Below are 14,851 nucleotides of genomic sequence, written 5' to 3'. Positions count from 1 at the left end.
CCTCATTCTATGAGATATTTGTCCCCTCCTACCTTCACGCTCCTTTCCCGATGATAACGACCGGGTAGTGCCACCGATAACGATAACCCTGGTTGTCCATGTTACTCATGGAGCAGCAGCCTGCTTCCGAGTTCAAAGGTCCTGTGCCAGAGGCATTATTATCTGAACAGGTTGGCACAGTGGCACAGTCAGTAGATCTGCTGAATCACATCTCCACAGACTGGGGTTCAATCCCGACCTTGGGCACTATCCGTGCGGAATTGGGCTCATTCTCCCTATAGATTTCTGATCTCCTCCCGTACCACAGGGATGTGCGGGTTGGTGGGTTAATTGGCCCCTGTAAGTGGTTGCTGGTGAGCAGGTGGGTGATAGAATTGGATGATAATTATTAATAATATTGTACTAGGATCAGGGAGAGCTGAGAACAAGACAGGGTCAGTCCCAACGTTATTGAATGGGGAGAGCATGCTCAAGGGGCCAAATGGCTTCTGTTTCTCTGCGTTATGCTTCACACTCAGGAACCTGTGGCACTTTCCAGCCAATAGAGTACATTCCACAGTGTTGTAGCATTGAAATACAATGGCCATTTGAGCAATACCATTGGCAAAATAACAAAGGAGTGTTTGATGGCTGTGGGCCTCTACTCACTGGAGTTTAGAAGAATGAAGGGGGATCTCACGAAAACCTATCAAATATTGAAAGTCCTAGAGAGAGCAGATGTGGAGAGGATGTCTTCTATACTGGGGGAGTCTAGGGCCAAAGGACACTGCCTCAGAATACAAGGATGCCCCTTTAGAACAGAGGAGGAATTTCTTTAGCCAGAGGGTGGGTGAATCTGTGGAATTCATTGCCACAGATGGCTGTGGAGGCCAAGGTGTTGGGTACATTTAAAGCAAAGATTGAGCAGGAAGAAGACAGGTGAATGAGAATCAGAGAGGTAATAAATCAACCATGATTGAATGGCAGAGCAGACTTGATCGGTCAAACGACCCAATTGTGTCCTTAAGTCTCTTAGTCTCATGGTCTTATAATAGGTAGGTCATCCTGCTGATGCTGTTGAAGGAAAATTATCAACCAAGGCATCACGTAGAACTCGCCCAGATGTTCCAGCCCAATGAATCTGCACCACCCACTTACACCCATGTGACTGAATTAACCTACTAACCGTTATGTTTCTCGAGTCTGTGATGAAACTGGAGCACACGGAGGAATCACGTGGTCACGGGGAGAATGCACAGACAGCAGCAGAATTGACCCCAGATGGCTGTGCTTTAATAGCTATATACTACTTACTATGCCAACATTCCACCACAATAGCAATACCAGATTTTATAAGGAGAGGCACGGGACACTACAAGTGCTTACATTTTATAAGCACTTTCAGTTCCACTTCTGATGATTACTTTTTACCCCTGTTGAATATTCATTACCGCCACAGTGCGCGCTGGCAACGACTCAACCCAGGTGCAGATGAATGGCCGACTCCCATGTAGAACGAGAGAAACAAGAGGCTTTACATAGGAATACCAACCCAGCATCAGCAGCACGGCCGAGCGACACCGTGAGACAAATCATTCTCGAAACAAGCACCCTGCGATCTGCGCAAATTGAGAGTTAAAATGAAATAGAACATGGAAAACCCGTGCCAGTCACAATTAACTTGACAAGACAAAACAGAAAGCACAAAGGCTTAACAATTCTAGTTAGGACAACGATTTGTGAACCTAGAAACCTAGAAACCCAATGCTCTATGGCTCACTACAGAGGCCTGCAGGCCTCATGACAGTTGTTGGTAATATTTATGTTTCCCGTTTTATTTGCTAACAATGTTATTCTGTTCTTTGCATCTTAGGCACAGAAGAGACAATAGCACAGAAGTGGTCATGGACTAAGCTCTTCTGCAATACTAAGGCAAGCAGAGACGGCCTGTCCATACAGTACAACCTCACGGATGTCCATGAGAACCCATTTTGGTCAAGAGTCTGCTGTATAAATGCAGTCATTCTGGTTTCTGTGAACATTTTTCTGTATGCATACTTCGCTTGAGCAAGCAATGTCACATCTAAAAGAAGTCTGAATGTGTTTCCTACGTAGTCAGTGGAAGCTGTAGATCAAATTGGTTTCTACAGGGTTCTCCATTCTGAGATAGTTGTGTGAGAGATGTATTAGTTTCGGTTAAGCTCTGATTGCTGTCATTTTCTCCAGCCCTACAATATCCCCAAACTTTGCGCCCTCCTCTAATTCTGTCTTCTCCCAGTCCTCTGCTCGAAGGGGAGAGTGGAACTTGATTGGGTTGTGGGAGGAGGAGAAAAGGAACGTGGTCCCAGAGGGCTGACAGGGCAACAGACTCCTTCCTAAACTTCTCTATCTTTCCTCCTGGTGTAAGATGGTCCATTAAACCTGCCTCTCTAACCTGTTCTTTGGTCGTGTCCCCATGCTTCTGATTTAAGTTGTTTTTGATGACACATTTTTGGCGTGTTTACAATAAAAGTTACCACACAAGTTGTTGTTCTATATACTGAATGTGCTTTCAGTCTCAGAATTGCTTATTCCCCCACACTACTCCTACCTAAGTGGAAAAGACTGACAGCATACAGTACTGTGCAAAAGCCTTAGGCATGTATATATAGCTAGGGTGTCTAAGGTTTTTCCAAAGTACTCTAGTAATTTTCTGCATTGCCTTGTACTGCTGCCACAAGTAAAAACGACTTTCATGACGTATGTGAGTGATGATAAACCTGAATCTGACATGGGTGTCTATCGTGGACTGAGAGTGGGAAGGGGCTAGAAAAGGGGAAGGGAGAAGAGAAGGAGTGGGAAGCACCAAAGAGACATTCTGTGATGATCAATAAATCAATTATTCGGAATCAAATGACTTTACCTGGTGACTCAGGGCTGGGTGTGTTTGCACCTCCGCCACCTCCTGCCCTCTCACTCCTTCTCTGCCACCTGTCCTATAACCCTCCCACAGCACTCCAGCCTCGCCATTCCCAACACCCTTTGTCCCTGCCAGATTTACAAGCTTGCTCTCTGCTCTACATTGACAAATATAGTACTGTTCAAAAGTTTTAGGCACCCTAGCTATACAGCACTGTGCAAAAGTCTTAGGCACATATACTATGCCTAAAAAAAGTATTCACCGCCCCCCCGGAAGTTTTCATGTTTTATTGTTTTACAATGTTGAATCACAGTGGATTTAATTTGGCTTTTATAAACACTTATCAACAGAAAAATACACTTTTGTATCAAAGTGAAAACAAATCTCCACGAAGTGATCTAAATTAATTACAAATTTAAAACACAAAATAATTGATTGCATAAGCATTCACCCCCTTCAAGTCTATTGCATCCGGTGCTCCCGGTGCGGTCTCCTCTACATCGGTGAAACCCAACGCAGATTGAGGGACCGCTTTGTCGAGCACCTCCACTCTGTCCACCACAAGAGACAGGATCTCCCGGTAGCCACCCACTTCAACTCTGCTTCCCACTCCCATTCAGATATGTCCATACATGGCCTCCTCTACTGCCATGATGAGGCTAAACTCAGGTTGGAGGAGCAACACCTCATATACTGTCTAGGTAGTCTCCAGCCCCTTGGTATGAACATAGAATTCTTCAACTTCCGGTAATTCCCTCCCCCTCCCTTCCTCTATCCCTATTTCACTCTATCCCCTCCCCCAGCTCCCTCATGTTACCGCCTCCTTCTTCTACTACCCATCATTTTCAGGGCTATGATGTCAATGCTTCCCCTCCCCCACCCCTTTGTCTTTCAAATTACTGGTCTTTCAACTGAAGCTACAAGCATTCTTCAAATCCTTCCCCATCTTTCATTCTTCAGTCCTGACGAGGGGTTCCGGCCCGAAACGTCGACTCATCATTTCTGACTGATGCTGCCCGAGCTGCTGAGTTCATCCAGCGTACTGAAAGTGTTGCTTTCACCCCCTTCAAGTCAGTATTTAGTAGATGCGCCTTAGCCGCAATTACAGCCTTGAGTCTGTGTGGACAGGTCTCCATCAGCTTTGCATATCTGGACACTGCAATTTTTCCCATTCTTCTTTACAAATCTGATCAAGCTCCGTCAGATTGTATGGGGATTGTGAGTGAACAGCCCTTTTCAAGTCCAGCCGCAAATTCTCAATTGGATTGATGTCTGGACACTGACTTGGCCACGCCAGGACATTAACTTTGTTGTTTTTCAGCCATTCCTGTGTAGCTTTGGCTTTATATTTGGGATCATTGTCTTGCTGGAAAACAAATCTTCCTCCAAATTGCAATTCTCTTGCAGATTGCATCAGGTCTTCCTCCAGGATTTCCCTGTATTTTGCTGCATTCATTTTACCCATTATCTTCACAAGCCTTCCAGGACCTGCTGCAGTGAAGCATTCCCAAAGCATGATGCGGCCACCACCATGCTTCATGGTAGGGCTAGTGTGTTTTTGATGATGAGCAGTCTTTGGTTTACGCCAATCAGCATTTAGTCTGATGGCCAAAAAGCTCAATTTTTGGTTTCATCAAACCATAGAACCTTCTTCCAGCTGATTTCAGAGTCTCCCACATGCCTCCTGGCAAACTCTGGCTGAGATTTCATGTGAGTTTTTTTCAACAATGGCCTTCTCTTTGACACTCTCCCATAAAGCTGTGACTGGTGAAGCACCCGGGCAGCAGTTGTATGCGCAGTCTCTCCCAGCTCATCCACTGAAACTTGTAACTCCTCCAGAGTTGTCATAGGTCTCTCGGTGGCCTCCTTCACCAGTCCCCTTCTTGCACGATCATTCAGTTGTTGAGCATGGCCTGCTTTAGGCAGATTTACAGCTGTGCCATATTCTTCCCCGTTCTTTATGATTGACTTAACTGTACTCCAAAGCATAGTCAGTGACTTCTTGTATCCATCTCCTGACTTGTGCTTTTCAATAACCTTTTCACGGATTTGCTGGGAATGTTCTTTTGTCTTCATGGTGTCGTTTTTGCTAGGAGACTCACCAGCAGCTGGACCTTTCAGATATAGGTGTATTTTTGGTACAATCAATTGAAACACCTTGACTACACATGTCTTCAAAAACAGATCTCCATTTAACTGATTATGTGACTTCTGAAACCAATTGGCAGTACCAGTGATGATTTGGTGTGTATTAAAGGTGGGGGGGGGGCGGGGTGTTGAATACTTATGCAGTCAATTATGTTGTGTTTTATATTTGTAATTAATTTAGATTATTTTGTAGCGATCTATTTTCACTTTGACATGAAAGTCTTTTTCTGTTGGACAGTGTCAAAAAAGCCAAATTAAATCCACTGTGATTCAATGTTGTAAAACAATAAAACATGCAAACTTCTAAGAGGGGGGGATACTTTTAATAGACACTGTATATAGCTCAGGTGTCTAAGACTTATGCACAATACTATATTTGTCAAAGTGGAAAAAAGGATGTTGGGAATGGTGAGGGTGGATTACAGCGGGAGGGTTGTGGGACGGGTGGCAGAGGAGTGCCAGGGGTGGAGGTTGTCTGGCTGCAGACACACTGAGCATTGAGACACCAGGAAAGGTCATTTGATTGGAAACAATTAGTTTATTGACCATTATAGAATGTTTCTCTGGTGGTTTCCACTCCCTCCCCTTTTCCCAACCATGGTTTCCCTCTCCCTGTCCCTTTCCCACTCTCAGTCCACAGTGGAAACCCATATCAGGATCAAGTTACTCATCACTCAGATATGTCATGACTTTTTTTTTGATGCAGCAGTAAAGTGCGGTGCATAAAATTACTACAGTACTGTGCAAAATTCTTAGGCATCCTCGCTATGCCTATGTGCACAGTACTGTAACTCAGAAAAAGTCGAGAACAGCAAACGAGACAGCATCTGTGGAGAAAGGATGCAGATTCCAGCTCATTTCAGATTTCCTATTTTTGCAGCTTTGTTCATACTGTTGTAGTTTGACACTGGCAATGATTAAAATCAGCTTTTGATCAACAAATCAAGGTCTATGGTGATGTTAATGTCAATATTAACTGATTAGCTGTCAAATCTTTAACTACTTAACAGGGTGATTTGCAGATACTTACAGGCCAGTTGTTGGTTGGCACTGGGCCATTTTACAGGTATGAGACAGGCTGATAACTGATAGAGCACACTCTGTGACTGACTGAAATGTTGACAAAGGCATATAAAGAGATTTTTTTCCAGCCCTGATCTGATACAAACAGAAATTCCCAGCATGCTTTGACACGCCACTTTCCCTTGTTCCTCTCCTTACTTTCCCTTCCCAGCTCCCTTTCCTACCATTCTTCCCTCTTCCCCACACTTCTATCTACAATCTCCCCCTCCTCCCCTCTCCCATCTTCCCTACTGCTTGTCTTCTATTATCAGTATATATGTACATCGTATTATATCTATCATCTACTCATCAATGCCTTCCACCGAATCATATCCCCTCTCCACCTCGGATTGGAGTCTGCAAGTCTAAGTCCAAGTCAAGTTTATAGTCAGTAAACTAAATACATGTATACTGCCAAACGAGACCATGTTTCTCCAGACCAAAGTGTAAAGAACAGTAGTTCACATTACACACAGATAACAAACAATAACTCAGGAAAATAAGAATAAAATCCACAAATGAATTCTGCATAGATAAAGTAAAGTGCAAAAAAAAATTGCAGGGTACAGTACAAATTATCCGGTGACACTTCGAATACAATGACGCAGGGAGTTCAGAAGCCTAATGGCCTGAGGGAAGCTGTTTCCCATTCTGACTGTTCCTGTCTTTATGCATCAGAGTCTTCTGCCTGATGGTAGAAAGTCAAAGAGGATGCTGGATGGATGGGTGCGATTCTTGATAATTCTAAGGACCCTGCGTATCCAGCACTCCTAATAAATGTCCCCGATGGATGGTAGAGAGACCCACATGATCCTCTCAACCGTTCTCATTCTCCCTTTGCATGGAGTTCCGGTCGGATGCTTGGCTGCTCCCAGACCAGATGGGATGCAGCTTGTCAGGACACTCCCAGTGGTGCTCCTGTAAAATCCCGTTAAGATGGGGAGTGGGGGGACAGCCTTGCTTGCCTCCATCTCCTCGGGAAGTGGATGTGCTTCTGTACCATCTTATTCGGGGAGATGATATTGAGGGACCAGGTGAGGTCATCAGTGATGTGAACTTGTGAACTCCCAGGAACTTGGTGCACTTAACCCTCTCTATAAAGGAGCCATGTATGCGCACAGGGGATGGTTCATCTGTACCTTCCTAAAGTCAACAATCATTTCCTTGACCTTCTCCAGGTTCAGACTTAGGTTGTTGTTCTCACACCAGTCGCTCCACTTCCTCTCTGTACTCAGATTCGGTTGTGAAGAAGGCGAATGCAATGTTGGCATTCACTTCCAGAGGTATAGAATAAAGAGAAGGGATGTGGTGTTGAGGCTCTATAATGCACTTGTGAGACCATGCTTGGAGTATTGTGTGCGGTTTTGAGCTCCTTATTTTAGAAAGCATATAGTGACATTGGAAAGGCTTCAGAGAGGATTCACGAGAATGATTCCAGGAATGAAAGGGTTACTGTATGAGAATGTCTGGCAGCTCTTGGGCTGTATTCCCTGGAGTTCAGGAGAATGAGGGGGGATCTCATAGAAACATTCCGAATATTAAAAGGCCTGAACAGATCAGATATGGCAAAGTTATTTCCCATGGTAGGGGAGTCGAGGACAAGAGGGCATGACTTCAGGATTGAAGGATGTCCTTTTAGAACTGAGATGCAGAGAAATTACTTTAGTCAGAGGGTGGTAAATCTGTGGAATTTGTTGCCACGAGCAGCTGTGGAGGCCAAGTCATTGGGTGTATTTAAGGCAGAGATAGATAGGTTCTTGATTAGCCAGGGCATCAAAGGGTATGAGGAGAAAGAAGGGGGGTGGGGATGACTGGAAGAACTGGATCAGCCCACGATTGAATGGTGGAGCAGGCTTGATGGGTCGAATGGCCTACTTCTGCTCCTATATCTTATGGTCATCATGGTTGTTGATGATGAAGTCGATGTTCATGCCATCAGGTTGGAGGCTACCCAGACGGAAACATCGACTTCTCTAACTTCCGCTAACATTGACTTCTCTAACTTCTGCTAATGCCCCACCTCCCCCTGGTACCCCATCTGTTACTTATTTTTATACACACATTCTTTCTCTCACTCTACTTTTTCTCCCTCTGTCCCTCTGAATATACCTCTTGCCCATCCTCTGGGACCCCCGCCTGTCTTTCTTCCCGGACTTCCTGTCCCATGATCCTCTCGTATCCCTTTTGCCTATCACCTGTCCAGCTCTTGGCTCCATCCCTCCCCCTCCTGTCTTCTCCTATCATTTTGGATCTCCCCCTCCCCCTCCAACTTTCAAATCCCTTACTAACTCTTCCTTCAGTTAGTCCTGACGAAGGGTCTCGGCCTGAAACGTCGACTGCACCTCTTCCTAGAGATGCTGCCTGGCCTGCTGCGTTCACCAGCAACTTTTATGTGTGTTGCTTGAATTTCCAGCATCTGCAGAATTCCTGTTGTTTGAGGACAGTTTCCACACCAGTTTCTGAGTTATGATGGTGTTCAATGCCAAACTGAAGTCGATAAACAGCAGCTGATTTTCCAAGTGGGACAGGACAAGGTGGAAGGCAGAGGGTATGGCATTATCAGTGGATTGATTCGAGCAATAAGTGCATGGAAAGCATCCAATGCAGCCGGGGAAAGGCTTTAATGCGCTCCATGACTAACTGCTCAAAGCACTTCATGATGGATATTAATGCCATTATGAGATCTGTCTACAAGAAGTCACTTTAAAATCAATTCTAAAAGAAACAGGAGGCCGATGCAGAGCAGTTAGGATGATAAATAAATAATATTGAGAACAAGAGTTGTAGGGTACTTGAAAGACGAGGACCGCGATACTCTAACCCTGTTTTCTGCCCTGGAGCACGGGTAGGTGGGTGAGGGCAGTGATACGGGAAAGGGATTTTCAGGTTCTGTATTACCTCGCTGGCTGATGCACTATTGCTTATCTGATCAGCACATTCCTAACTAACAGAATGATGTAAAGATGTCCCGTAACAATTGTTAAAAGCTGCACAGATTTATTTCCAAATGGTGTGCTTTGCTGGAAGTTAATCTTCTGATCTGGTGGTTTTAGATTTTTAGTCACCTGACACCCTCCAAACTCTACATTCAGTCTGAAGGCACTGCTGTCTCAACATCAAGCTCTGGGCTGGCTTGTGATAGGCATCGTTCCTGTCCATTCCTAAAGGGAAATGACTGGATAGTTATAGTCGCAGTACCGAAACAGTCCTATCGACCTACATCTGGACCACAGCAATCCATGCCCCTCCCATCCACGTCTCTAAAATGCTGAACTCAAACCCACAGCCACCACTTCCGCTGGCAACTTGTTTCACGCTGTCACTGCCCCCGAGTGGAGAAGTTCCCCCCCATGTCACTCTTAAGCATTGCACCTTTCACTCTTAAGCCATGACGTCTAGTTCCAGTCTCATTCAACCTTAGTGGAAAAAAGCCTGCCTGCATTAACCCTACCTATACCCCTCATAATTTTGTATACCTCTATCAAATCTCCCCTCATTCTCCCATACTCCAGGGTATAAAGTCATAATCTATTGAACTTTTTCCAATAACTCAGGACCTCACGTCTTGGCAACATCCTTGCAAATCTTCTCTGTATGCTTATGAATATCTTTCCTGTAGTTAGGCAACCAGAATTACACATAACATCAACCTGACTTGAAAATGCATACACGAGAAAATCTGCAGATGCTGGAATTTCAGGCAACACACATCAAAGTTGCTGGTGAACGCAGCAGGCCAGGCAGCATCTCTAGGAAGAGGTGCAGTCGACGTTTTGGGCTGAGACCCTTCGTCAGGACTAACTGAAAGAAGAGCTAGGAAGAGATTTGAAAGTGGGAGGGGGAGGGGGAGATCCAAAATGATAGGAGAAGACAGGAGGGGGAGGGATAGAGCCAAGAGCTGGACAGTTGATTAGCAAAAGGAATATGAGGCTGGAGAAGGGAGAGGATCATGGGACGGGAGGCCTAGGGAGAAAGAAAGGGGGAGGGGGGGAGCTCAGAGGATGGGCAAGGGGTATAGTGAGAGGGACAGAGGGAGAAAAAGGAGAGAGAGAGAGAGAGAGAGAGTGTAAGTAAGTAAATAAATAAATAAATAACAGATAGGGTATGAAGGAGAGGTGGGGCATTAATGGAAGTTTGTGAAGTCAATGTTCATGTCATCAGGTTGGAGGCTACCCAGATGGAATATAAGGTATTGTTCCTCCAACCTGAGTGTGGCTTCATCTTTACAGTAGAGGAGGCTGTGGATAGACATATCAGAATGGGAATGCGACGTGGAATTAAAATGGACGTGGAAATGCATTGTCATTATTCCTTCCTAACTGTGGTATGGATGCAGCCACACCATGGGCATTGCAGTGGTTCAAGAAACCAGCTCATGAACACCTTCTCAAGGTTAACTAGGAATAGGAAACTGTATCATAAACACAAGGCATTCTGCAGACGCCAGAAATCCAGAGCAACACAAACAAAACGCTGGACAAACTCAGCAGGTGAGGCAGCATCTATGCAGAAAAATAAACAGTCAATATTCCAGGCCATGACCTTTCAACCCCATTCTCTTGCCTTCTACCCATAACCTTTAATGCTCTTGCTAATCAAGAACCTATCAACCTCTGATTTAAATATACCCGTGACTTTGGCCTCCACAGCTGTCTGTGACAATAGATATAGGAGCAGAATTATGCCATTCAACCCATCGACATGGCTTAAGCAATACACTGCTCGGACTTTAAACTAGATTCTTGAACTCTGTTCCTCCTACATCCACCACTGTGTAAGATAATGGCGATCAGTAATCTCAGTTAGATATTTCCCATTGAAAGCTACCATAAGACATAGGAGGAGAATTAGGCCATTTGGCCCATCGAGTCCGCTCCGTCATTCTATCATGAGTGATTTATTATCCTTCTCAACCCTAAAATCTTGCATTTTCCGCATGACATAGAAACATAGAAAACCTACAGCACAATACAGGCCCTTCGGCCCATAAAGTTGGGCCGAGCATGTCCCTACCTTAGAAATTACTAGGCTTACCCATAGCCCTCTATTTTTCTAAGCTCCATAACCTCTGGCTTCCTTACTAATCAAGAAACTATCAATCTCTGGTTAAATGCACCCAATGGCTTGGCCTCCTCAGCCTTCTGTGGTAATGAATTCCACAGATTCACCACCCTCCAGCTAACGAAATTCCTCCTCATCTCCGTTCTAAAGGAGTGTCCTTCTACTCTGAGGCCATGCTCTCTGGTCCGACACTCCCACTACAGGAAACATCCTGTCCACATCCACTCTAATCTAGGTCTTTCAATATTTGAAAGGTTCTAATGAGACCTCCACCCTTTCATGCTTCTAAATTCCAGTGAGTACAGGCCCAGGGCTATTAAAAATTTCCCTCATATGTTAACCCTTTCACTTCTGGGATCACTCTCATGTACCTCCTCTGGATCTTCTCCAATGCCAGCGCATCCTTTCTTACATAATGTGCCCAAAGCCATGTTCAATACTCCAAGTGTAGCCTAATCAACCCTTCACAAAGCCTCAGCGTTGCATTATTACTTGATTATATTATATTTTTATTTTATTTACTGTACCTTCTTATCTTAGGTTATCAAGACACACAAGCAACCTTAAGCTGCTTAATCCTTTTAAGGCACGAGGATTTACGAGATAAGGTAATATAATTTATTTCTCTTTATTTAGAGATACAGCACAGAACAAATCCTTCTAGCCCAATGAGTCACACCACCCAGCAACCCGCACTATGTGATGCTAGCCTAATCACAGGACAATTTACAATGACCAGTTAAACTACTAACTGGTATGTCTTTGGACCGTGGGAGGAAACCAGAGCACCTGGAGGAAACCCATGCGGTCACGGGGAGAACATATAAACTGCTTACAGACGCTGCCGGAATTAAAGTCCAACCTTTGATGCCCCGGGGTGTGCTGCTGTATGTACGTATCCCATATAAGAAAAAGGAAGAGACAAAAAAAATTTACATACTATACATTTTATTTATGAAGATGATTTTTTTTTTAACTTTTGTGTTTGACAACATCCTCAAATGTTACATACACAGCAGAGATTTGCCATTGACACATGAACTGAAATGCTGCAACAATTGGGGGTTGTTATTTCGTTGGACCTCTGGATAACTTCTCAGGATTTAATTTATATTCCACATCAAAATGAGGCTCAGAGATCCAAGTGCAAAGCAAATAAAGTCATGCACAAAACTCTACACGGAAGGAAGGGACATAGAGTCTGTCTGACTACTTGTAATTTTTGTGCTTAAGTCAATGAGGAAGAAATTTGCATTTATATAATGTCCTTCATAATCTCAGGATATCCCAAAGCGCATTACAGCCAATGAAGTACGTTTGAAGTGTAGTCACTGATGCAGGGACCAGGCCTGACATAAAACAGAAGCGGTACGTTGTAAGGCTTCTCCTTGATGTTCTTGATCAGATCCGGTTGCAGCTGGGCGTCACTGCATCACTGGCTGCACGTAGTTCCGTGGGAAGTAGCCAACGCGGCCGTGGCACCTTCCTTTCCACCAGTTGGCATCCATGGTGTCCAGCACTTCGATGACGTCGCCCCGGTAGAAGTTCAGCTCCGTATCATCTTGCGGAGAGAAGTCAAAGCAAGCCTGCACAAAAACGGGTTTATCCACCTGCCACACAAGAATTTAGAACATCCTGAGCAAAATAGTGCACAGATCAGACATCAATTTAACCAATACAAGACAATCCTTCGTAAATATCAAATAGTACTTTAGAACATGAATATCGTGTGTTGTTTCACACATTCGTTCATCCGTCCATCCATCCATCCATTCACTCACTCATTCATTCACAGGATGTAGATATCACAGGCAATGTGAACATTCACAGTATTGTTCATCCCTCTTTGTCCCTGAACACTTAAGAATCATCAGGTCATACGGTATTAAATAGACACTTTGGACCATCTGGAGCACGCTGACTTAGATGCCCATCTAAGCTAGTCTCATTTGCTTGCATTTACCCTATACCCCTCTAAATTTTTTCCTATCCAAGTACCCGTCCAAGCATTTTTTACATGTCCAAGAGATTTAAAAAATTAGTTTTATTTGTCACACGTACATTTGAACCATACAGTGAAAAGCATTGTTTGCACCACTGACCAACACATTTCAAGATGTGCTGGGGACAGCCCGGAAGTACTGCCATGCTCTGGCACCAACATAACATGCCATAACTTACTAACCCTAATCTGTACACCTCTAGAATGAGGGAGGAAACAGGAGCTCCCAGAGGAAACCCACATGCTTGCAGAGAAAACATACAAACTCTTTACACACAGCGGCAGGAATTGAATCCTGACCCTACAGCTGGCGCTGTGAAGTGTTACGCTGACTGCTATGCTATTGCACTACCCACACGTTATTAGTGTGTCTGCCTCAAGCATTTTGTCTGGCAGTACCTACCACGCTATGTACCACTCTCTGGAATGGAAAATATTCCCCTCAGCTTCCTATTCTATCTCAGCATTCTCACCTTAAACCTACGCTCTCTAAATCTTGATATCCTAACCTTAGGGAGAAAGGCTGAGGGAATTCACCCCATCACTGTCCCTCATTCACAGGCTGCTCACACACACACAAGAACACATACAATTTCTTCTACGACGTCTACAATCATTTTACCTCTTCGTCAGGCTTTGTATCTCTCAGGAAAATCTGTTGTTTCTTTGCAATTGTAGTTGTCCTATAGAAGTCCACGAGCTCATTGAGGGAGTGGAACTTCTCTTCCCACAAATAATATTTGCCCTCGTTATCACGAAGAACCTTAAAGTGCTGCACGTGTTTGCCATAACTGTGGAGAAATCAACAAGACGGTGAGTTTTACACTTTCAGTCCCTCGTGCCCTTGATTCCTGTCATCCACAAGAGGTTTCTGATCATATCCCTGAACATTCTCAGCAAGAGTATCTCTCATTTGGAGGAGAGAATTCTAAAAATGTAACATACATTTACTTCACATAGTGCTAAACGATCACCCTGTTAGAACACAATATAGCATTTGATTTCCTCACCCCCCCCCACATCATTCCCATTTCTCTTTCTTACATTATCTCCTTATCTGTCCATCACCTTCCTCTGGTGCTCCAGCCCCTTCCCTTTCATCCACGGTCTTCCACCCTCTCCTATGAGATTCCCCCTTCTCCAGCCCTTTATCTCTTTCACCAGTGGACTTCACAGCTCTCTAATTCACCCCTCCCCTCTCCCGGGTTCACCTATCACCTACCACCTGTGACTTCTTCCTCCCCTGCCCCCCACCTTCTTCCTCTGACTTCTCATCTTCCTTTCCAGCCTGAAACAACAAATGTTTACTCTTTTCCATAGATGCTGTCTGACCTGCTGAGTTCCTCCAGCATCTTATGTGCGCTGCTCTGGATTTTTGTAAATTTAAAAGAGATCTTTTTCTGTTTTATTTTTGTGCTACACTGGATCCGGAGCAGCAAGCACACTTGTGTACAGGAAATGGCATAAACAAGATTGAGCAAGGTACACAAGGTGCTGGAGGAACGCAGCAGGCAGGCAGTATCTATGGAAAAGAGTACAATCGACGTTTCGGGCTGGGACCCTTCATCAGGATTGGAAAGGCAGAGGAGAAGTCAGGGTAAGAAGGTGGGGAGAAGGAGGAAGAAGTACAGGGTGGTAGGTGATAGGTCAAAACCGGGAGGGGGTGAAGTAAAGAGCTAGGAAGTCAATTGGTGAAAGAA

General features: G+C 44.5%; 2 protein-coding genes across 3 annotated transcripts in view; one reads left to right on the top strand and one right to left on the bottom strand.

The window, feature by feature from the left end:
- Positions 1-2,600, top strand: part of LOC140203157 (sodium/mannose cotransporter SLC5A10-like) — a 192,052-nt gene extending 189,452 nt beyond the window's left edge. Inside the window, exon 15 of the mRNA XM_072269046.1 lies at positions 1,853-2,600. Within this exon, the coding sequence (XP_072125147.1) occupies positions 1,853-2,046 (194 nt within the window). The 3' untranslated portion in view covers positions 2,047-2,600. The remainder of the gene's footprint in view (positions 1-1,852) is intronic.
- A 9,488-nt stretch (positions 2,601-12,088) lies between these two features.
- LOC140203156 (GRB2-related adapter protein-like) overlaps positions 12,089-14,851 on the bottom strand; it is a 72,592-nt gene continuing 69,829 nt past the window's right edge. For both annotated transcript variants that reach the window (XM_072269045.1, XM_072269044.1), the window contains 2 exons: positions 13,774-13,942; positions 12,089-12,759 (listed from right to left, as the gene is read on the bottom strand). In XM_072269045.1, the coding sequence (XP_072125146.1) occupies positions 12,574-12,759; positions 13,774-13,942 (355 nt within the window). In that variant the 3' untranslated portion in view covers positions 12,089-12,573. The remainder of the gene's footprint in view (positions 12,760-13,773; positions 13,943-14,851) is intronic.

The sequence above is a fragment of the Mobula birostris genome, chromosome 9 (genome assembly GCF_030028105.1).
Source record: "Mobula birostris isolate sMobBir1 chromosome 9, sMobBir1.hap1, whole genome shotgun sequence".
NCBI lineage: Eukaryota > Metazoa > Chordata > Chondrichthyes > Myliobatiformes > Myliobatidae > Mobula > Mobula birostris.
This window is presented reverse-complemented; position numbering and strand designations above follow the sequence as displayed.